At 35.2% G+C, this 21,901-nt stretch overlaps 1 protein-coding gene across 2 annotated transcripts in view; it reads left to right on the top strand.

Moving 5' to 3' along the window:
• VPS50 (VPS50 subunit of EARP/GARPII complex) overlaps window positions 1-21,901 on the top strand; it is a 65,867-nt gene that overhangs the window by 9,311 nt on the left and 34,655 nt on the right. For both annotated transcript variants that reach the window (XM_042888885.1, XM_042888884.1), the window contains exons 5-16: window positions 1,812-1,865; window positions 3,606-3,676; window positions 4,106-4,223; window positions 4,321-4,356; window positions 5,918-6,000; window positions 9,425-9,467; window positions 10,550-10,648; window positions 11,689-11,829; window positions 12,789-12,924; window positions 16,881-16,978; window positions 18,040-18,134; window positions 18,799-18,897. In XM_042888885.1, coding sequence (XP_042744819.1) covers window positions 1,812-1,865; window positions 3,606-3,676; window positions 4,106-4,223; window positions 4,321-4,356; window positions 5,918-6,000; window positions 9,425-9,467; window positions 10,550-10,648; window positions 11,689-11,829; window positions 12,789-12,924; window positions 16,881-16,978; window positions 18,040-18,134; window positions 18,799-18,897 — 1,073 coding nt within the window. The remainder of the gene's footprint in view (window positions 1-1,811; window positions 1,866-3,605; window positions 3,677-4,105; window positions 4,224-4,320; window positions 4,357-5,917; window positions 6,001-9,424; window positions 9,468-10,549; window positions 10,649-11,688; window positions 11,830-12,788; window positions 12,925-16,880; window positions 16,979-18,039; window positions 18,135-18,798; window positions 18,898-21,901) is intronic.

The raw sequence follows: 21,901 nt of genomic DNA, 5'->3' as shown, positions 1-21,901 counted from the left end.
GTTTTGATTTCTTAAACCTGCTAGATAATGAGCTTTTTGTTGTTGTTGTTGTTTGAATGTTGTTGTGTTCTTTTATAAGGGAGAATCATACCAGTAAATCATAGTCATAGAAAATAATGTAAGTAAATCATGGTGATGAGTACTGTAATTAGGATCAAACTGTAAAATGATTTATTTAGAAACTATTTTTAGGGTGTTCAGTTTTGCAATGTATTAGAAGAAATAGCATAGCATTTAATATGTTGTACTGTCTCTTTTTGAGGGATATTTGACAACATAAAATATTGAAAAACATCTATTTTCTTAGAGTTTGTATTCTCTCAATTTTTTTTTTTTAATTGCCTGTGAGGGTGTCTAGTGAATGCTGTATATGCTTACTATGAAATAATGAACTTATGTGGAAATGAGAGCTGCAGCTTCTGACAGATACTTGTTATATTTCAGGCTTTTATAATTTTATAATTTTTTTAATAATTTTATTTTTATTCATCTATTAATAATTGAGTAATTGCTCTGAAAGATTAATAATATCGCATAGGAAGTGAATGTACTAACTATGGCATTTGGTAAGTAAAATAACAGTATTAATTCTGATTTGTGTCTTTAAATGAATGAAATGTACAGAACAAAAATACTGAACCATTAACAACACAGAACAGAAAAATTATTTTGTCCTACAACTCTGTACCAGTGAGGCTTTTTCCAGAAAAAAAGGTATGAAATTTTGTGAAGTATTAGAGAGAAGTGGGCAAATGAATATTCCATGATCATCTTCACCAAAAGATGTACTTATTTATTTTAGTCTGCTTGAGAGTGAAAGTCTAAGAGGACATCTGCTGGTTGACCTAGTTTTGCAAGGAGATACACTCAAGGCTGAGAGGCAACTGCAAAGGAATATGCTGAATAGTCTCAATACTTGATATCAATGTCTTACCATTCTTCTTGTACAGATGATTTGAATTAGAAGGCTTTTTTTCAGCTGACTTCGTTTTAATTAAGTCTGATATCCATAATTTTTTTCTTTTCTTTTTTTTTTTTTTTTTTACTTTAGGAGACAAAATATTTCAGCCTGATGAAATCTTTTCCTGCAGTCCTACTCCACAAAGAGCAGTTCTTTCGCTGTTCTGCAAAACAAAGCTGTATTTCTTCTATTGAGCAACTGAGTTGAAAACCATTTGGTGATCCTGGCCACATTTTAATGTGGAAGAGGGAAAGCATCCTCTTGTCCAGATTGCCAGCTGATAGTATCAGTGTCCTTTGAAAAACATTTGTGTACAGATGTTCTTCCAAAGGATGGGAACTGGCATGGTGGAGCTACTCTAAGTTTGTTACAGAAATACTATACTGTGAAGATCCCAATCTCACTCTGTGTTGGTATAACCAATTTATACTCTCTGCTGCATATGTATATATTCAAAACAGAAGAACCTCCTAATCTCTTTTTCCCACAAGTTCATTGGGGCTGATAGTCAGAGTTGGTTGTATTTTATTTTTGTTTCTGGAAGCATTGGTCCCTAGGAAGAATATAGAACAATACAGATGATTTATTTTTGTGTTTGAAGCTATTTAATACTATGTCTGCCAGAAACAAAAGCATGTTTGTGGCTTTCTTAGATCTCCCTGGTAGAAGTTTAATTTATTTTATGCTCTAGAAATAGCATAAACAGAATGTAAGCAGCTGTAGTGTTCCATATAATTTCTGTTTTTTATTCTAGCATGTTAAGAAAGCAGAGACCATTTGTTCCTATTACTTTACTGTGGCTACTTTGTTGAGATTGTTGTTTATCACTGGTAATATTCTTGTTTTTAAGGTATCTAAGAAAGTTGCAGACTTGATTCTTGAAAAACAACCTGCATACGTTCAGGTAAGGCAACAGCCACTTTTTAACAGTAAACCACACAATTTAGTGCTGTTAGAATACTGCCCTTGTTTCAGTGCAGCTTAAATATAGTACTGGGTTAGAAGAGACTGGGTTAGCTAGTGAAGGGATCAGACTGGATGCCTCTTCTGCAGTAGCTGGAGGAAAAATAAGAAAAATTGTAAGGGTAATGTTATTTCACTTTTAGGTAAACAGGTGTGGTGGGATTTTATTGCAGAAAGAAGCTGGGTAGTGCTTTAATGACTGAGTGTTCAGAAAGTAGTGTAAAGTTGAGCAGAAAAAGATAGTTTTGATTTCAAACTTTGCTGATACACTTCTGTTGTTGCACACTTTTGGAATTGATAATGTTGTTGAGCCATTGCTAGTACTCCTGTAGTTAGCAGCTACTTTTTAACAGCTTTTAAGCATAACAGCATTGTGGAGAATGTGCTGCTTACATTTTACTGTGTAATATTTAAATTCTTGTATCAACAACATCTGAGTGAGATGCACAAAGGGATGACTGTAAAACCATTGTGCCAATAAAACTCTTTTAAAAACATTTCTCAAATATTTACCTAATTAAGTTAATAATCCTATTATGTATGGTTTCCACAGAGTTATTCTTGTCAGTATTTCTGGTGGGCATTATGAGACTCTCTCTCACCTTCCCACTGATTCATAAAGTGATGCAGCCGGCACTTGGTAATGGCAACACCAATTCCCTCTCAAGTGACAGTAATGAGTTATTAGATGAAGCAAAGGTGTAATTATCAGCCCTGTAGACACGTTGATTCAGCTGTGCAAAGGAAAGTGTGGGGAAGTCATGGTTTGCACCCATCTTTTCATAGATCTCCTGATCTAGCAGCCACATCTATGGGGTGTGAGGCATGGCACAGGCACAAGGCATAATAGTTTTGTTGCTGTCTCGAAAGGAGAAGCTTACTTTAGAAAACTCCAGTGTCTCTGAGATAAGGGAAAAAGGTGTTGAGCCAGAGCTGCTCAACTGAAGGCTCCTTTTCCATGGACCATTAGGCTGCACTGGTTCCTTGTGCCTCTCCAGCTATGTTCAGATGAAAAATTTTACAGAACCTTGTAGAAGGGAAGACTGGACTTCTGGCATCTTAATGCAAATGAATTCATGTGCTTATTTCCCTGATCGCTTTGGTGTGGTGCATTCTATTCATTTTATATAAAGTCTCCTATGCTGAATGTAAAGTATATAACTGTAGAAGTTCTCACTGCAATGAAAGTATATTTCAAGTGTATTTCTTCAAAGAATTACATTTTTAAAGAATTTGCTTTAATGTTTGTTTGTTTAATGTTACATTCTTGCTCTAAGCAAATATAACATGATGAAATAAGTAATATATAAATTAAATCTAAATTGTTATTATAATATCTCAAGATAGAATCATGGCATCACCAAGATCAGAAAAGACCTCCAAGGTCCAACTGTCCCCCTGCCACCAATATTTCCCCACTAAACTGTGCTCCTCAGCACATGTAAATGTTTCTTGAACACCTCCTGGGACGATGACTCCACCACCTCTCTGGGCAGCCCATTCCAGTGCCTCACCATTCTTTTGGAGAAGGAATTTTTCCAAATATCTAACCGGAACCTCTGCTGGTGCAGCTTAAGGCCTTTCCCTCTAGTCCTGTCAAATAGATAAAGATACTAGTTGCTAGTTTTTGCTGGTTTGTAGCACAACTTGTATGCTTGTTTCACCTGTTGTCTCTTTGTAGGAACTGGAACGTGTTACATCGTTGCAGAATGGCCTTCAGTTGGCAGCTGTTATTTGTGCAGATGGAAGAAGGTATCTTGCTTAATAGCAGAAACTGAGAGGGGGAAAAGGGGATTTAAGAAGACACTTATAAGTCCAGGCGTTTGCTTACTATTAATATTTCTAGTGCATGTGCTGAATGGAATTGGCAATAGTAGTTCAAAATACTAAAACAAATACCAGTTGCTTTCTGTCTTGCATCTTTTGCTGTAAGGGGGGTTCTGCACCACTGATCCGCAGGCAAAATTCTGCTGAAGAGATAACATGTCTTCTTACTAATCTGTTGGTATTACCTCAATTTCAGCATTTCCCTAACAGTGCTGACTGTTACTTCGTACATATTTTGTAGCACTTATGGTGATGTATGTGGTAGCTTTTATTTAAAACAAGCCTTGCTTTATGTATCACTGGAATTTATTGTTTTTTGTTGTTACAACAATATTTTGTTGTTAATTTACACAGACACCTGAATATTGCAAAGGAAGGCTTCACACAAACCAGTTTGGGACTTCTTGCAAACCAAAGGAAAAGACAGTTGCTTATTGGACTATTGAAGTCTCTGAGGACAATAAAAACACTGGTATATGCAGGGTTTTTTTTTTTTTTTTGCCAATTAATAGCAGAATATTTTTTGTACATTCCTTTGTAGTTATCAGTGTTTTCTTTTTTCTTTTCAGCAAAGAACTGATGTGCGTTTAAGTGAGATGCTGGAGGTAGGTCTCTGCAGACTACTGTATCTTGTAGCTATTCTAAATCATCTCTTAGTCCTCTTAATTTTATCCCTTCTTCCTTTATCTTATGAACAGTATATGATGGGGCTTTGTGGTGGAATAGTGTATTTCTTTTTATTTAGTGGCTTAACGTTTTAATAGTGAGTTATATAAATCGTTCAGTCCATAGGCTGTGGCACTAAAGATTCTACTGATCTATCCAAAATGTAAGAGATAATGTACAGGGTGAAAATAAGATCTTGTCTTTAGGTTTTTAAGTTGTATGAGAACGTAACAAGTTTATTGATGGCTGTATTTTAATAATATCATGTAAGCATTTTGACTTGTAGATTGCTGAATATTTATAGCTGATGTCAGATCAGATGGAACATCACTGTGATAATCCCTAGTTACGCAATTTAGAGATGGAATCTTATTCGTTTTTAGTCTTGAGATTCTTAAATCCCATCTTGGGTAACATACGTTGTCTCTCACTTTGTTGCTCTTTACCAAGCAAGATATATTAATTCTTAGCTTTTTTTTTTTTTTTTTTTTTTTTTTTTTTTAAATAGCAAAACTTGATCTACATTATAATGCTGACGCTAAAGTAGTTTCATTTCAGAAATTCCTTTATGGTAATAGCTGAATATAAATTGCCCTTGTGCTTTTGATCTTCAATCACTGAATCTGAAAACTCAGTGGTTCAATCACTGAATCTGATAACTCAGTAACAGGTTTGCATTTGAATTCTCTGAAGCACATAACGATATGGATATAATTGGGAAAAAAAACGGGAAAGCTTTAGAAATTGAAGGGGATTTTACTTCCTCCAAGACTCTTAATAGAATACAAAACCAGTATTTACAGCCAAGGCACTGTTGGCAAGAACTTGCGGTTGTACATTCTTGTGTGTGTAGCTTTGTTTTGTATTATCATATTCTTCTTGCTTGATTTGATTGGATATTCTTCTTATAAATTAGGGGAACATTTTTTTCCCTTCCCCAAAGTATGCTTTGTTTGTCCTAGGGTCTTCTGTTGTGAACCAGTTGGCTACAATTCATTTTTCATTACTTATTGAATGTATCAAATTAAATAGAAAATGTTTATTTTGCATAATACTGGAGTGTCTCCCATAAGTGTTTGTTGGTTTTATAGGCTGCAGCCTAGCAGTGCTTGAATTTACCTCTTCCCCTGCTCATAAATGGATTGTGTTGTATTAACTAAGGTTTGAAAATTAAATGGAAAATTGTTGTTTTTAGTGAGATCTTTCTCATGCATTTTCTTGAATCTGTAGATAAAAAGCAAGTCATTTGCATAAGAACACAAGATGTGCAGTATTTTTAAATGTTGCTAACACCTGATATTGCCTGCTTATAATTCTGAATGGCTTGCATATTAATTTCTACAGTAGACCCTGAATAGTTTCTTATAACTTCATACTATACAAATGTAAGAGGTGAAATATTTTGGTCTTTATGTTTATACGTGAGCTTTTAAGGAAGAATGAGTGTTGTGATATTTGCTTCCGAAGCCAAATTAGCTTTCTGTTCCATTTTATCCCAAGGAAGAGGACTATCCAGGAGCTATTCAACTGTGTTTGGAATGCCAGAAAGCTGCCAGCACTTTCAAACACTACAGTTGTATAAGGTGAGGTGACACTGCTGATCTCACCTTCTGGATAATATGTGTAAATGATAAAAGGCAGTGATGATTATTTCTCATTCTTTAAAGCAATTTTGACTTAAACTTAATTTTCTTCTTAGAAAAGTAAAGTTGGAGGATTTATAAAAGTATGAAGACACTCAGTGGGTGCTGTTCCCCCATACCACTACTAACAAACCCCTAATAACACTATATAACCTCTGCCTGGTCTGTGTCACTGTTTTCTAACTGTTTCAGAATGTTGGCAGGTAAAGTTTTGGCTAAGACTGAGTTATGACTGTGCTGCAGTTTGCGGGATAATTTTTAATTAGGAAGTTTATAATCTGGAATTAATTAACCTTCAGTAAGATGATTTTGGATGGGCAACTTACAGTGAGTCTTGGTGATGAAATTAGCTAATGTACAGCTTTGTGCCATTGAGGAGGAATTGCTTTCAGAACTGAAACTAATCAGTATGTCTACGGTTTCTAGTTTATAAATACTTCCTTTTTGTTTTTAATGAAACAGAAAAAATAATTGGCTGTTCTATGAATTTATGATTTGTTGCAGCTTCAGAGTAATTACCCATAATGATTGATTTTAGTTTAGGTCTGCTTTTGAGCTGTGATGTTTTTTTGAGGTGTGGTTGTTCAAAGCCAGCCTGAATTGGACTTTGAGCAACCTGCTTAAAGGGAAGTAGGGAGGTGTCCGTACCTACATCTCAGAGTTGGGACTAGATGATCTTAAAGGTCCTTTCCAACTCAAACCATTCTGTGATTCTACGGTTCTAAGAATTTAGAGATGAAAAAATTGTATGAGGTTGGAAATGCTGCCCAGAAATAAGCCTCTCCATGTTCTTTATTTTTAAAAAACTCCTTCCTGTTTAATTCTACAAAGCTTGTGGATATAAGTTGACTATTCAGTCAACATTTGCTAACATTACTAGATGCAATTTTTATTTAAAAATATAAGTCAAAGTCTTCTGTTTTCTGCTTGTTGATGAGCTTCAATCAATGGGAGTAGACTCCCTTGAAAAACACTTAGAAAAATGGACTGTCAGATAATAGGGCCACTCTATCTATTGCTTTTGTATCTAAACACTCCATTATGTCACAGTAGATGATAATGTGCTAGAAATGCGCTGAATCCGATTTGTGTGAATGAGGATGCAAAAAACACTGTTAATGCAAGTTCTAATTCAGGATTCATTTCATTCAGAAAGTCTTTATTATCATAGTAGGGCTTTCATAGTAATCATGTAGCCATTGTATCTGAGGTTAATAATTGTGGCTTAGAAAACATGTAAGCTTTTAGCTGGACTCTGCATTTATTTACTTTCCGTTCAGTGCTTGATCAAAGTTAGATTTCTACTGGAATCTTGGAATTGCAACTGCTTTTCTAAAATTGCCAACATAGATGTAGGATGTATTCTTGCAAACACTTGTGTCTATATTTAGTTGGATAAAGGCTGGATGTTGTGTTGAGGGACATGGTTTAGTAGGAGCTATTGGGAATAGGTGAACGGTTGGACTGGGTGATCTTTTAGGTCTTTTCCAACCTTAGTGATTCTATGATTCTATGATTCTATGATTCTATGATTCTATGAAATAAACTATGAATGTGTGTATTTAAAGTTAGTGATTGAGCTTGAATGGAAAGACAGCACTGTTACAGTTTGCACTAAGTGGTATTGGTAAGAAACAGGAGGTGGTTTTGCCTTGATTGCATTTCATTTAGTACTGGATCTTTAGCATTCCTACCCATATTTCTTTCCCAAAAGAAAGGAGACATACATCATTCCAAAGTGGTTCAGATCTTTGGATGTTTGCTGAGATTTGTGACATTTAGGCTTCTGATGTGCCCAAACGTCCTGCTTTGGCAGATGTTTGCAAATGGAGTCTTTCCTCACATTAGGAGTGTGGTATAGTGGAAATAAGGAATGAGTTTTTATGAAGATCTGTGCTTGTATACAGCTGAAATTAGTCAGATGTGGACAACTGCAACAAGTGGGAATTGGTTTCAAGAGTCCAAGAAGTTTTTCGACCCTATAGTGCACTAGTGGAACAAGTTCTCTGTGTGTGAGCATGTAAGTTGCTTCATCAAAGATACAGATAGATAAGTGCTGGGGATTAGCAGCAACATGCTCAGGACATTTATTTGAAAGGGATCAGTCTTGTGTTTATGTGATGCCTTCTACAGTTAGGGGCTTTGTGAATTTTTCGTGGGACTAAACCAGAACAGCTGCTTAATTTGTTCTGACTACCTGTGCTTTAAACTGCATTTATTGACATCAGCACTTTCTGCTGTCAGCATGTAAAACAACTAGATTTTTGTACACTGGGGGTCTGTCCTGTACCTAGTTCTAAAGCAGGAGTCTTTCTGTGCAAAAAGCAGGGTTCTTACACTTGTTTTAATCTCTTTTTGCTAGGTAAAAGAGCTAGAGTGTAGTAAGTGTTCCTAAACTCCAGCAGAATATGATGTAAAATCGTTGTGAAGGCTTTTCTTTTTGGAAGCTTGTTACTTAAGGATAAACAACAAGGAATGATTGGCTACTTGATTTTCAGTGTTTAATGCTGACCTTTTCGTGTATTTTATTTATTTATTTATTCTTATTTAAACCTTTTTTTGGAAGGTGTTCTTTCCAGGTTATCTAACAACTAAAAATGGAGGCATATCATGTAAGGGGAGAGAACTAGGTAAGGAAGCTAGAATCTTTTGATAGTTAATGTGGCCATTAGGAAAAGATACAGAACATAGAAGTAAGTTGCCTTAAGTTAGGTAAGGTGATTATCCCATCAAAACTCTGTGCTTTCTGTGCTGGAGAGGATATCCTGCCTATTTCTTGAAGCTCCCAAACAAAAATATGTTCACTGCTTTTTATGTCTTATTTTTTTCAGCTGGTGTTACAAAAATTTAGAAGTGAATTTTCGGAAGGGAACAGTTTTGCCTTGTCCAAAATGGATTGTCTTATGGTAGCTGTTTTAGTTAATCTTTCTGTACCACATTCAGCTCAGACAGGTGAACTGATGGTCTTAAAGAGATTTGCTGACAGTTACGTAAGCTCAGGTTCTGACTTTTTCTTTGAAATTTAAATAAACACTTTTGCTTTAGCGTCTGTATAAAGGATTCCTGACAGTGAGAGAAATTTATTATACCACAGATTGCGAAGATTTGACAGCCTTGATCTTTTTGGTTATCTTGCTAGATACCGGAGGGCTGAATTGAAACGTGTAGAGCACAAGTTTCTGTGGGTTTGGAAATATCTTTGAATACTCTGATAAATCCCAGCAGACAAACAGACACTGTTGTGTTATAAAGCAAGGAAAATGTGTCCCTGTAACAGATAATTTTATTTGAAGTGTTAAAAGTACTGCACTGTTGGTATGATCAGGAGTTTGATTTCAAACAGTATTTTTTCTTTCATTAATAGCGAGTTGAATTCAAAACTGCAAGATACTTTGGAACAAATAGAGGTAAGAATGAATGTGTTGGTTTAGTACATATTAGTAGTTTACCTCTAGATATTAGCTTATTTAGCATTAGATATTTCTAATGCACTGCCTTTAGCAATTACTGAGTGTGCATGTTTTTTCAAGTGTGGTGATTGGAATGCTGTAGTCATTGCTATTCCTGTAGCCTTTTGTGCTGAAATATACATAAATGCTGTATAATATGGTATCATGTTTATGAGCCCAGCTTGCTAATTGTGCCTACATTAAGTGGTAAAGCAATCCAATAAAATATGTGAGGTACTAGAGCAAAGATATGCTCCGTGTGTGATAAAGATGCACGGTAATTTACTGCTGTGAATTTAGTCCTAAAAAGTTGTGAAAAGTAACCATGAGCAGCATACCAATAGTAGGTTTGGATAAGCTACTTGAGAAATGAGTTCCGCTGGAAACTTTTGAGGTCAGCGAACTGGAAGCTGATGTGTAGGGCCAGTATTAAGCCATAGCAAATAAGACTTGAATAACTGGGGCAGATATGACTAAGAAGATGAGTTGAATGAATAAAAGTATATAGGAAGTAAAGAATCCTGTGGTTTCTCTTTGCAAGAGTAAACTACATTGTAGTGCCCTTAATTGATAAGAACTTTGAAGTCAGAAGATATTTAATCTGTGCAATAGGTTGCAAATTGAGAATAAGAAGTCTATAATTGTATTGTCTGAGCTGAAATGCTTATGAAACTTTTTTTTTCTTTTTTTTTATTTTTTATTTTATTTATTTATTTTTTTTATTTTCAGTACTAGGTGTTTCTTAGAAGGGGTAGCAGACCAAGTTAGAAATCCCAACTCCCCCATTTTGGGTTCCTAAATCTTTACAAACTAATGTACTTCTTGTTTGTAACTGTTTTTGGAAACGGTGGAGCCATTTGCCTGGCAGAAATTTCAGATTGAAGCGATGCATTTGGCATTTTAGCACCTGAAAATAGTCCAGTCTTGTCAGTTTTACATGCATAGTTATCACCAGTTAAATACACTTATTTTCCTCATTTGTTATTGTTTGATATACTCAGCTTGATGTTTAACATGTTGTTTTGCCTTCCTTTACATAGGAACAATTGGATGTAGCACTCTCGAAGATATGTAAGAACTTTGATATCAATCATTATACAAAGGTTCAGCAGGCTTACAGGCTGCTTGGGAAAACACAGGTTGGTATTTGTGTTCTGAGTAAGTTGTAAAGGCTGGTGCTGTAAGAGTGTGAAGATTTGAGTACTGTGATGGAAATTTCTTCTAATGCCGATCAGACTTGGCTGTATATATTTACAAAGGCTCAGATATATTAATGGTAAATGCTAAAGGTAAATCAAGCAACACTGTAGCACATAAGATTTGGGACATAGTATAATTGTAATAAATCAATATTTCACCTACTTATGTGATGCTTTATGCATTCTTAACTATACCTGGACATGTGAGTGCTATTTTTTTTTTTTTTTTTAATATACTGAGCTATGTACAACCTGCACCTTGTTCCATATACATTCCTGCTTTATATTGTCCTTGAATGTGATCAAAATGAAGATGTGAGGAGGTTGCTGGGTTTTTTTGTTTTTTTTTTTTGGCAACAAGAAATGAAATAAGGTATGAAAGGAGGAAGCTCTGCAGGCAGTTCTCGTCAGTGATCAGTTTTCTTAACACAGTGACGTTAAACGTGGTGGTGCCAGTGTAGCAGTGACATGCTAGCTTAGAGAAGAGATTCCCTCAGGGAGCATTAGCTTCTGACAGTCACATCAGAGTGTCTGTCTCCTGCTAAAGGCAGAACAAGAGCTCCATTCTGTTATGAGTTGTTTTTGTTTTTTTTCTTTTTTCCTTTTTTTAAAGCTTATTCCCGATATTCAGGACAAGGGCTGGCATTTTTTAAATGGTTTTTTCAAAGTAAACTTCGTTCTTTGCTTATATTGCAAGGAAGGGTTTGGTAAGGAAAAACGTTTTGATATGACTTACAGGCTTTCTGCCTATAACTTGTTCTCTACATTGTACTCTATTCTAAAAGGAAGAACTCAGTGTACCAAGCAGATAAATGCAGCACTTTAGTTGTGATTTTAGTTTTATTAATTGCAAAGGCATTATTATTCTTTTAGTTGGAAGTGTTTCCAATGGGGGGAAAAAAAAAACCAATAATCTCAGCCCATTGTTTTTAGACAAATAGGTCAATGATTTTTGTTTTTTGCTTTCCCTTTTCTTTCAGACAGCAATGGACCAATTGCACATGCACTTCACTCAAGCTATTCACAACACTGTGTTTCAAGTAGTGCTTGGATATGTGGAGCTTTGTGCAGGAAACACAGACACCAAGTTTCAGAAGTTACAATACAAAGACCTCTGTACAGTATGTAATTCTTGCACGAATATGTACTTTTTAATCTAAAATTTTCCTCCGTTGTAAGTATCCCATATCTAAGTACTCAGTTACAATAGCTGTGGGATTGTTTTGATAATTTCTTAATACAAATCATAGCCTAATTGAGAGATTGCTTGTTTTAAACCTAATATTGATTTTGATGGAATTGAATCTTGTTAGTACTTTGTTATTAATGTACACATCACCTGAATAAATGCAGAGAAGTAAACAATAGGGTATGAACAGGAGGCTAACACTTCAAAACTCCTGTATTTTCTTCACAGCAAGCGAGACAAGTGTGACTTTGCGTTTCCTACTCAGATGAGCAGTTTTACTCTTCTGTTTTCTTAAATAAATCCCTTTACCTGAAAAATCTCATTTTAGAAATTTCTACTGCATACTTAACACTTGCACAGATTTCACTCTTCACATGCTCTTCACTTAATGAGTGTCTTAAATCACAATTGCTTCTTTGAAGCAAAGTGGCTCAGCGATGTAGGTCAGCTGTCACCTGTGCTATCTGTTTTTACCTGCTTGAGTTATATAGCACTGGATCCAATGGACCATCAGCCAGGATGGCTACTATCTGTCTAATGCTGACATCTAAATACAGTGTTGAAGTGAAGCAGTGTCCCTATATTGCAGGGATTGGCTGCAGCTGTTTTTCATGATGAGGCATCCTCATCATTAGACTGTACAGCTTCACTTCTGTATTTGCTGTTCTATGAATATGAGAAGGGTGATTATCTTAGTCAATTAAAAAAAAAAAAGGCAATAAGAAATAAACTTTGCACTTTCAGACAATGTTTAATCAACTGACTAACATCAGACATTTGTCAACTTTCCAATACTTTGATATACATCAAGGACTGTGTCTGTATGGTTTATTTTGCTTTTGCAAATGATGAATGTTACTGGTAACAGTTTCACAATATTATTTTTCATAGCATATTACATCGGACAGCTACATTCCATGCCTTGCTGATCTCTGCAAAGCCCTTTGGGAAGTCATGCTCAGCTATTACCGAACAATGCAGTGGCATGAGAATCATGATCAAGATGAGGCAGCAACTGTGTCTTCTGGTAAGAAATAATTCTGGAAACAACTTCTGATACTTGGAAATAACTTTTCTTGTGCTCAATTAATTAATTGTTATTTAGGTACCTTTGTGATCTTGGCTTACTGCCCCTCAAGGTTATAATTCATAGTGAATTATTAAAAAATTCACTGAATTTTGTAGTCTTCAGCATAACCTGTTTTAAAATAAATATATGTATGTGCCATTACCACAGTTATAACAGTTTTATTTCAAATAGTATTTGTTGTTTGCTCAGAAATCTGCTATGGTAGATGAATATAAAATCTGAGGAGTTTTTCCTTTAATATGAGATGGGCGTGTAATTTCAGATTTTTTGATCAGTGTTGAAATCTTCTCTGCATATTAAACTTAGTGGATTGGGATACTGCACTATGTACTAGGAAAGGGGACTGAATGAATCTGTTGAAAGCAGCAGTTGTAATTTTCAGGAAAAGTAATTTTTTAAATGTTGCTTGTCATCTCTGCTGTTGAAACTTATTGTAAGGTATAGGCACAGCTGACACTCTTGACACCCTCACAGGAAAAGGCCATAATTTTATCATACAGTATTATTCTGTGTTTGTTTTACTGTTGTTCCAGTTTGTGTTTTCAGGATAGAAGCACAAAACCTTAATCTGTCTTTTCGTTTCAGTCTTTCTGGGTGTATTTGGCTGGACATATGTTAATATAAAATATCTAAGAACAGACTTTTTCTCCACCAACTCAAGATGCTTCTTTTTGGCAGAGTGTGACATTTACAGTATTGAGATTTATGCAAAACTTTTACTTATCTGAATCAGGTGGGATTAGTCTTGTCTTTCTGGTCTGCACATAGAAGAAAACACTTCTGTCAAAGGGCAAGGAATGTAGACTGCTTCTGCAATTACTCTGTCTTGCTTGATTTACATAGAACATGTATTGTTTGCATTAGACTGTAAGTGAAAAGAAAAAAATAAATTAGAATTGGAAGTGAAGAATAAGTGCTGGAAGACTGTGCTTCCTAAAGTACATTTGTAATTCAGTTTTTCTTTCAAAAATTGGATTTATTACAGATTTTAAGCCTTAAAAAGAATAAAATTTAACTAATATTGTCTTCTTATTTTAAATGTAGAAACAACATTATGTAAATATTTGTAATGTAAATTGTAAGAAGTGTGTGATACAATGTAAATACAAGACAGTATCATTCTTGTATGGAATCTGATATGTATTTTTAAAAACTTTTTTCAAGTGAAACTTTTCTGCATATTTCAGAATTAAAGTTCAGAGTTGAAATGTTTCATTTTGAGATGCTGTTGTGAGGGAAGATTCTGAACTTCTGACTGACACCTTCTCAGTAATCTTTACTTTAAAATAAGTTTTGAAAGGCTCATCTCCTTTTGTTTTGATTTGTCACCTTTGAAGTGTTAAATAAAGCAGATGTTAGGAAGAGCTTATTACAAAGAAATGCTGTAGTAGACTACTTTCTCAGCTCCTTGTGTAACTTTAAAAACAGTTCCTCTTAGTGTGATTGCTTTTGGTACTCCAAAAGAAAGAAAGTTATACTACAAAACATTTTGAAAGCACCGCTAAGCATAATAAAGTTCTGTATTCAATCACGACTCATTTTAAACGCATTGGTTTAAAAAGGCACTGTGGTGGATTCTGGTATGTTTACTACTGATTCACTAAATCTTCTGTCACTCAATGTTTGAGTTGCTGGAGACTCTGTGACTTAGCTGTAACTTACTGTACAGGTGGAATATATTTGAGCTACTGAATCACTTTTTCAAGAACCCCAGCAATGAGAAAGCATACAAAAGGAAATTTAATAAGTATCATTTAATTTCAGAGGGATTATAAATATCTACCAAATGTCTGTTTTTTTTTTTGTTTTTTTTTTTTTCCCCCTCCTAAAGCTGTTGCTCATGGTGAAGTGATTATTTATTGATTTAATAACTGTAATATGTGCTCAAGCCAGAGAGTTAGATTTCTTTAGGATGTGATGGTGTATCAGAAGGAGCCAAGGAGGCAGTTCACTAAAATTTTGCTGAATATGTTTCTTCAGTTAAACCATATAGTAGAAACAGTAAAGAAAACAGAAAAACAGTAGAAGAAGCAGTCTAACTGATGCATATGTATTGGGCATTTTTTCATTTTTTTTAAATTAACTTTTAACTCAAAACTGTCCCAGTGTATTTCTCGTGTTGTGCTCATGTCAGCAGTCTTGCATAATATTTTAAATGGATCAAGGTGCTCTTGATAGACTTGAGGCACAAACCGAACTGTAGAACTTAGAAGTTGGACTTGAGGCATTAATTTCAGAGGTCTTTCTACTTTAATTGTGGAGCTCATTCAAAAGAAGTCCCTCATGGATTAGGGAAAGGAGGCTGCACTTCATATAGATAACATCACTTGTTTGTGATAAGTGATGCCTGTTATAGATGCTGAAACGTGCTTTGTTTTCATAACTTGTAAATGCTTGCCTTCCTGCATTTCTGAGGAAAGAAGTGCATCTGCTTTGTGTTAGTAAATATTCTGCTTATTTCTGTTGTGAAGACTGATGTGAGAACTGAAGAGCAAGGTAGAATAGAAAATTCTTTCACCATGTTTTTTTCTATTTGTTTGTTTGGAGCACTTATAGAAGATTCTTGGAAACTGAGGATTCTATTTTTTATGAAGTCATATGGAATGGTTTGGATTGGAATGGATCTTAAAGACCACCTAGTTCAAATCCGCCTGATGTGGGCCAAATTGCCACCCACTAGATTCTTTGCTCCAGTCCCCATACCAGCCTGGCCTCGAATGCTTCCTGGGATGGAGCACCCACAACACGGGGCAACACGTTCCAGTTCCTTACCACCCTTGTAGTAACAAGGTATTAAAGACCAGATCAGTTGAGCCAGAAACAAGGGAGTGAATAGTTTTCCCAGGTACTGAAAACTAGCTGGAGGTTGTAGGAGAGATGGAAAGACAGGTCTGATCTGCTTAGGAATGCTGAAATATTGCAGGTGATCTTAATTCTTCTGTTTTCAACCTCCTGGATGATGGAGTGGAAGGAACACTGTATGCTTAGTAATATTCCAGTGAAGTATTGTATATGGATTACATTTTATTTTTCATATCAAATCACTGAATGGTTTGTGCATCATTTTTCCACTTGTTGGGAACAGCGGATGAGTTTTTTTTTTGTTTCTTGGTTCTATCATAGAAAAAAGTTGTGTAGTCTCACAGAGTCAGAGATTTTGCGTGAAACAGGCAGTGACACTGTACCATCACAGGCTGCAAGCATAACCACAGCTATATGATAAAAAATTATAATTACTTAAATTTTAAAAAGGAGAGGGTAAAAATGTATCCTTTCTATTGGAGCAGAGATCACACACAGAGGAAAGCGGTCTGGAGCTATGGAAATGAACGTTTTAGAATTAAATACAATAATTTTAAAGAATGAAAGACATCTAATGAGCTGTTTATGAAATTATTTCATGCATAAGCATGGATTAGTGTGAGAGTGGGGGAAAAAAAAAGGCATGCTATCTTGTTTACATAGTTCACAGAAAAAGTTTCGGTGATTTCCCCCAGACTTACAGCCAGAATTTACTGAGATAGGAAGTTAGAGATCTTGTTCCTGATACGTTTAATATTATGGTTCTCATCTGCAAAGCTGGAATAGCTTAGAGAATCTCAAGGATAAGCAGCTGTTAATTTGTCAACTTTGTATTTGAAAGATTAGTTACTCTCTTATCTTATTTTGATTTTATTGAATGGGTATCTTGCTTACATAAAAATAGTCAGAAGTTCTTTTTGTCTGTATTAACATACAGTATTTTTATGTGCTTTATTTATTTCTTTTCAGCAATGGAGCTCTCCTGGAGTTTGCATACTTGGGGTGACATAATAATGGCTAAGGCAGAAGTTCTGTTATGGCTGGTATATTTCAAGGCATTTGAAAATGTCTTTAATACCTTCTATCTTCAGTTTCAGATGGCAGCAGTGTGGTTGGAACTGAGGAGAACAGTTTTGACCGCAGCTATGTGAAAAAGAAATTGGAACATGGGCTTTCACGAATATGGCAGGTATGTTTTTTAATTGTCTTAATGTTTATTGCCCCCAGTAAAAATTAGTTATATTTATACATATCTTTTTTAAGGAGAATTTTTAAAATAATCTGCTTTGAGCTAAATATTATAAAAAGCATGGAAATAAAATTTCCATGATTCTGTTACTACTTGGTCATGCTACTTACAAACTCAGTAAAGCTACCAAAGCACAGTAACGTGACTCTCGGGTGGTATCACCTGTTTGCTGCTTCATAGCACAATCTATTTTGTTCTCATTTCCTTTTTTTGTTCTGTTAAAGCAGTCATACTACTGTACATTTCCCTGCTTCGATAAGGCATCTTGAAATTAGTTTGTGACTCCCTCAGTTTTGAACTGGACATAGCTGATGGTGAAGGGAGTGCTACAAACCATTTAGTAAGTAGGAGCAGTGGGAAATTACAGTTTCCAAGATGTACAAGGAGCCTTATTGATCTCTTTTTCAATGCATACTATAGCATTCCTGAACTAATGGTTTGGGATATGTTGTGAGAGGTATGGAAATGGAAGAATTTAAAAAAAAAAAAAAAAGGGATGAACATGAAATTGAACATGGAAAACTGGACCTCAGAACTGAAAAATGGTTTTTGATGTCCATTCTGGTGCAAGCAGAACTATGGAGAATGTGAAATCTTGTAAACCTGACTGGTTTCATATTCTTAGCTGGATCATTTTAATACATCACAAGACCCTGAACATGTGATTAAAAAGAAATAATCCTTTTATGTTGCAGAACAGTAATACAAAGCTTGGCTTTTTCAAGTGCTATGAAGTGTATAGCATTATTATTGTATTGCTGAACTGATTATGTTATTATTTAAGAAAGTCAACAGGAAGTAATTAATGTTTCAGAAAATGGAGTTGTACACTATACCTCAAAAAGAAGCTATAAGTCGAAACAAACCAAAAAGTGCATTAATGTGGCATCCAAGCATTCGTCTTTTTGTCTTTAGTGTACTTTGTAAATAGAACCTCTTATTTTGCTTATAAATTTACTGAGGATTCATTAAATGGTTCTGAAATATTTGTGTTTTTGTAGGATGTTCAGCTGAAAGTAAAAACGTACCTTCTGGGAACAGATCTGTCTAACTTCAAATATGATGACTTCATATTTGTACTGGATGTTATCAGCAGGTATACTGACGTGGTCGTAAGGCCACTTATTACATGCAGACAAACTTCATCTCTGATACAAAGACAGCACGTGGTTAACTAAGGCTGATATTTACATTCTGATGCTAACTTTGATCCTATCTACTAATGCAGAGTTTAAAGAGTGCTCCTCTTTATGTAAGAATCTGCATGCCAGTTTTGTTGCCTGCACCAAGGTTGTATTTGGGAGAGGTAGCATGAGTTGCTTTGCTGCTCAAGTAGCCTCTAAGTGTGATAATATTTGAATGTTGGCCAGTTTTAAAATTTCAGGAACATAGACCTGACAGTTCTGATTTTTCTAAAACCTTTTAGTGGGCTTCTTGATATAGAGCAGCAAAATATTGCAGTACCCATACTTAGTCTGTACATCACTGTACATTGCAATACTTTCTGTTTTGGCAATAAAACAATGGATTCAGGTTGTGAGCTGTATAGTGGACGTTTTATTTTGCTAATGGCTTGTTATCACTGAGTATGGGATGTAAAGATAGGATTTGGAGGGAAATGAGACATGGAGTTTTGTGAAATGAGTGAAGGGTTTAGAGTGTAACTTCTCTTGCGAAAATGAGTGAGGCTAGAAATTTGGATAGGAACAGCAGTACTAATAAATCAATAAATATTTCTTAACTTTGCCTTATTATTGCAGGCTGATGCAAGTTGGAGAAGAGTTTTGTGGCAGTAAGTCTGAAGTTTTGCAAGAATCTATCAGAAAACAAAGCGTTAACTATTTCAAAACATACCACAGGTAAGACTACTCTATGCACTGTGAATGAATGTAATGATATTTATTATCACTGGTTTTAGTTTTAAATGAATTCCAGAGGAATTCCATTGAATAATGTTTCTGCATTGAGATTGGTAGGTTTCACTGATAGTGGAATATGTTTTGTGATGAGAATAGGGCTCTGAATCCTGGAGAAGGAAAGAAGATGGAAAAGCCAGAAGTTTCTGCTATCTGAATAAAGATGAAAAACTGTGTAATGTTTCAGTAGTTTTAAAAGCTGTCTCCTAATCTTTCTTGGGGGATTCTGAGGATGAATTAATCTAATGTCCATACATCCTGACAAAGTTGTTGTTTCTTTTTCTGGTGTTACATTAAAAGATCTTTCATGTGTGGCTATGATTTTTTTTTTTTTTTTTTTTTTTTTAATAAGCAATTTTATCTTATCAAGGTACTTAGATCTGTATCCATTCTTTAGTGTCAGTTTCCATGTTCTGTCATTGACAGTATCTATTTGTTTTTCAAACAGAGCTGCTTTGGCCTCAGTCTCTGCCCTCGTATATTCAAGACTTGTCTATTTATTTAAGTTGTCTTGATTTCCCAAATGCTTTGATTTGGGGACTGGCAGATCTTTCATTTTAGTTACCAAGCATTCATCTTTCTGACTTTAAGTAACTAGAAGATATAAGAAGAAATACAGCATTGTTCTTTGCTCTAAGAAGTTCTTAGTTCCTCAGTCTTGATCTGTTCTTCTCCATGACCCATTTTAGGTAACCTACTTTAACAGGGGACTTAGACTCAATGAGCTCTTGAGGTCTCTTCCAACCCCTGCAATTCTGTGATTGTCTGGGATCTGTATTACTAGCATATAGCTAAAGCATCAATTTGGTCTGAGACTTTCTGCCTAAAATTCATTAAGTATGGGAAATACTGATATGTTGTATGTAAGACACTGTCTAAATTCAGAAGGTGAGAACATGCTTTGGATTTTCTTCTGAATTGTTAGTTTATAGCTATGATTTCGTTTCAGATATTAAATGAAGACCTCTGTTTCAACTGAACCAGTTGAAAAACTGAACTGAAAAGCTAGAACCTTAACCACATGCCCGTTGTCTTGTTAGGAGATCAGTTACAATCTCATAATCAGGAGTCCAACTCTGGCCTCCACACAGCACCTCTGAAAATTCAAACTCTATGTCTGATAGCATTGTCCAAACCCTTCTTGAACTTCAGAAGCTTGGGGACCTGACCGTTTCCCAGGGGAGCCTCTTCCAGTCCCTGACCACTTATAGTGAAGAACCTTTCCCTAATACCCAACTGGACTCTTCCTTCAGAGCTCCATCCGTTCCCGTAGTCCTGTTTCAGTGACCAGATGACCTCAGCTGCTCCTCATATGTGTTTGCTCTCTAGGTCCTTCATCATCTTCACAGTTGATTAAGATGCAATGCAACTTTTCTATTTCCTAGAAGCATTTCTGAACTTTGAGCTGAGTTTACTGTACTGCTTTAGAAACTGACTTTGCGGCCGTTGATTCTTATGATCAAAACTGTTTGAGAAGAACTCATGGCAACTCTGAGTGAAGCACCATGAATCTTTTCACTTAGCCTGCTGTATGCTTTATTTTTCAGCATCTCTCTTCTACTCAGAAAAGCTGTTTTGGTCTATCTAAACCTCTTTTATTCATCAGATGTAGCACAATACCCTGCCTAATTAAATAATTATTGTTTGATTGTCGTGGTTTTGATTTTGATGATCTTACAGATTAGGGAGTAAGAGACTAATTGCTGAATTATCTTCAGACAAAATAAAGATTAAGGAATGAAATATTTAATTAAATGAAATTGAAACTATTTAATGAATGAAATTATTTAATGAAATATTTCAAAAAGTGATTACTTCTACATGTAACTTGTGTTTTCTTATTAAGGTAGTGCTTTCTGTCATTCTTGTGAGAATAAAAGCAGTATGTGCTGCTGAGATGCATGTTACGTTAACTTTTTAATACCTGTTCTTTGCTGTATGGGTATTGTGAGGATTATTGGTTTATGTTTTCATCCTCAAAAGGCAAGGAAAAATTAGCACAAAACAAAAAAAAAGCACCTCTATTCCACTCTCTATTCATGCTCTATAGCACAGCTATGTCCTTCAGACTGGCTTATATAAAAGAAAGCTTTAAATGTCTCAACTTTTCAGATCAAGCTGATGTGGCTTGCAGTCCCTTTATATACTTCAGTGAGGAGAAAAAAAGATAGTGCTTAAACTAAGAATTCATTAATACATAAAAGCTACACAGAACTGAAATGCTCTGAGTCCAGGAGTAATCAGTTCTTTGATTTTGTCATTTAGCATATGTGGCCTCCTACGTGTGGTGGTGTTTTAGAGAACTGGCAACATAGAGAAAATGCTAAAGGAACTGATCATATAATTCATCAAGAGCAGAAAAACAGTGTGATACTAGAGTGCATGAAGCCTTTTATTGGGTAAAAGTTGATTATTCGGAAAAAATTAGAATGGGCTTTTGGCAGCGAATGTTAGAAAGGGGATTTTAAATGCAATTTGACTTTTCTTTCTGATGCATTTGTTAAAAGGTGCATCCACCAAAGATTTTCAGAGAAAGAATTCATTATGTTTCTACTTGTACCACTTTCTAGGCTTATTTGCTGGTGAAAAAGCATCTGTTGAAATGCTTTGCCAGTGGCTTCATTCCATCTTTGAAATGATATGAAATATCATGCCATGTACCTTTTAAATGTTTGCTTTTCTATGAATCTCCTTAGCCTTCCTCTCAGAGAATTTTAATCTGAAACTGATTCTGAGAATGTCCATCTGTTGCTTCTGTTGGCTGCGGGAAGGTCTGCAAGCTATGACCACTCAACACCTCTAAAATCAGAGTTGAAATCTGTTTGCATTTAACTGATAAATTTAAACAGATACGGGAAAATGCAATCATAATTCAACTGATTTCTCATCTTGTCAAGCAAGAAAATTTTAATTGTAGCAGTGATTACAGTTTGTTATTCAAACAATT

Source organism: Lagopus leucura, unplaced genomic scaffold (genome assembly GCF_019238085.1).
Source record: "Lagopus leucura isolate 7727_CA_CO unplaced genomic scaffold, USGS_WTPT01 Super-Scaffold_100157, whole genome shotgun sequence".
Lineage (NCBI taxonomy): Eukaryota > Metazoa > Chordata > Aves > Galliformes > Phasianidae > Lagopus > Lagopus leucura.
This window is presented reverse-complemented; position numbering and strand designations above follow the sequence as displayed.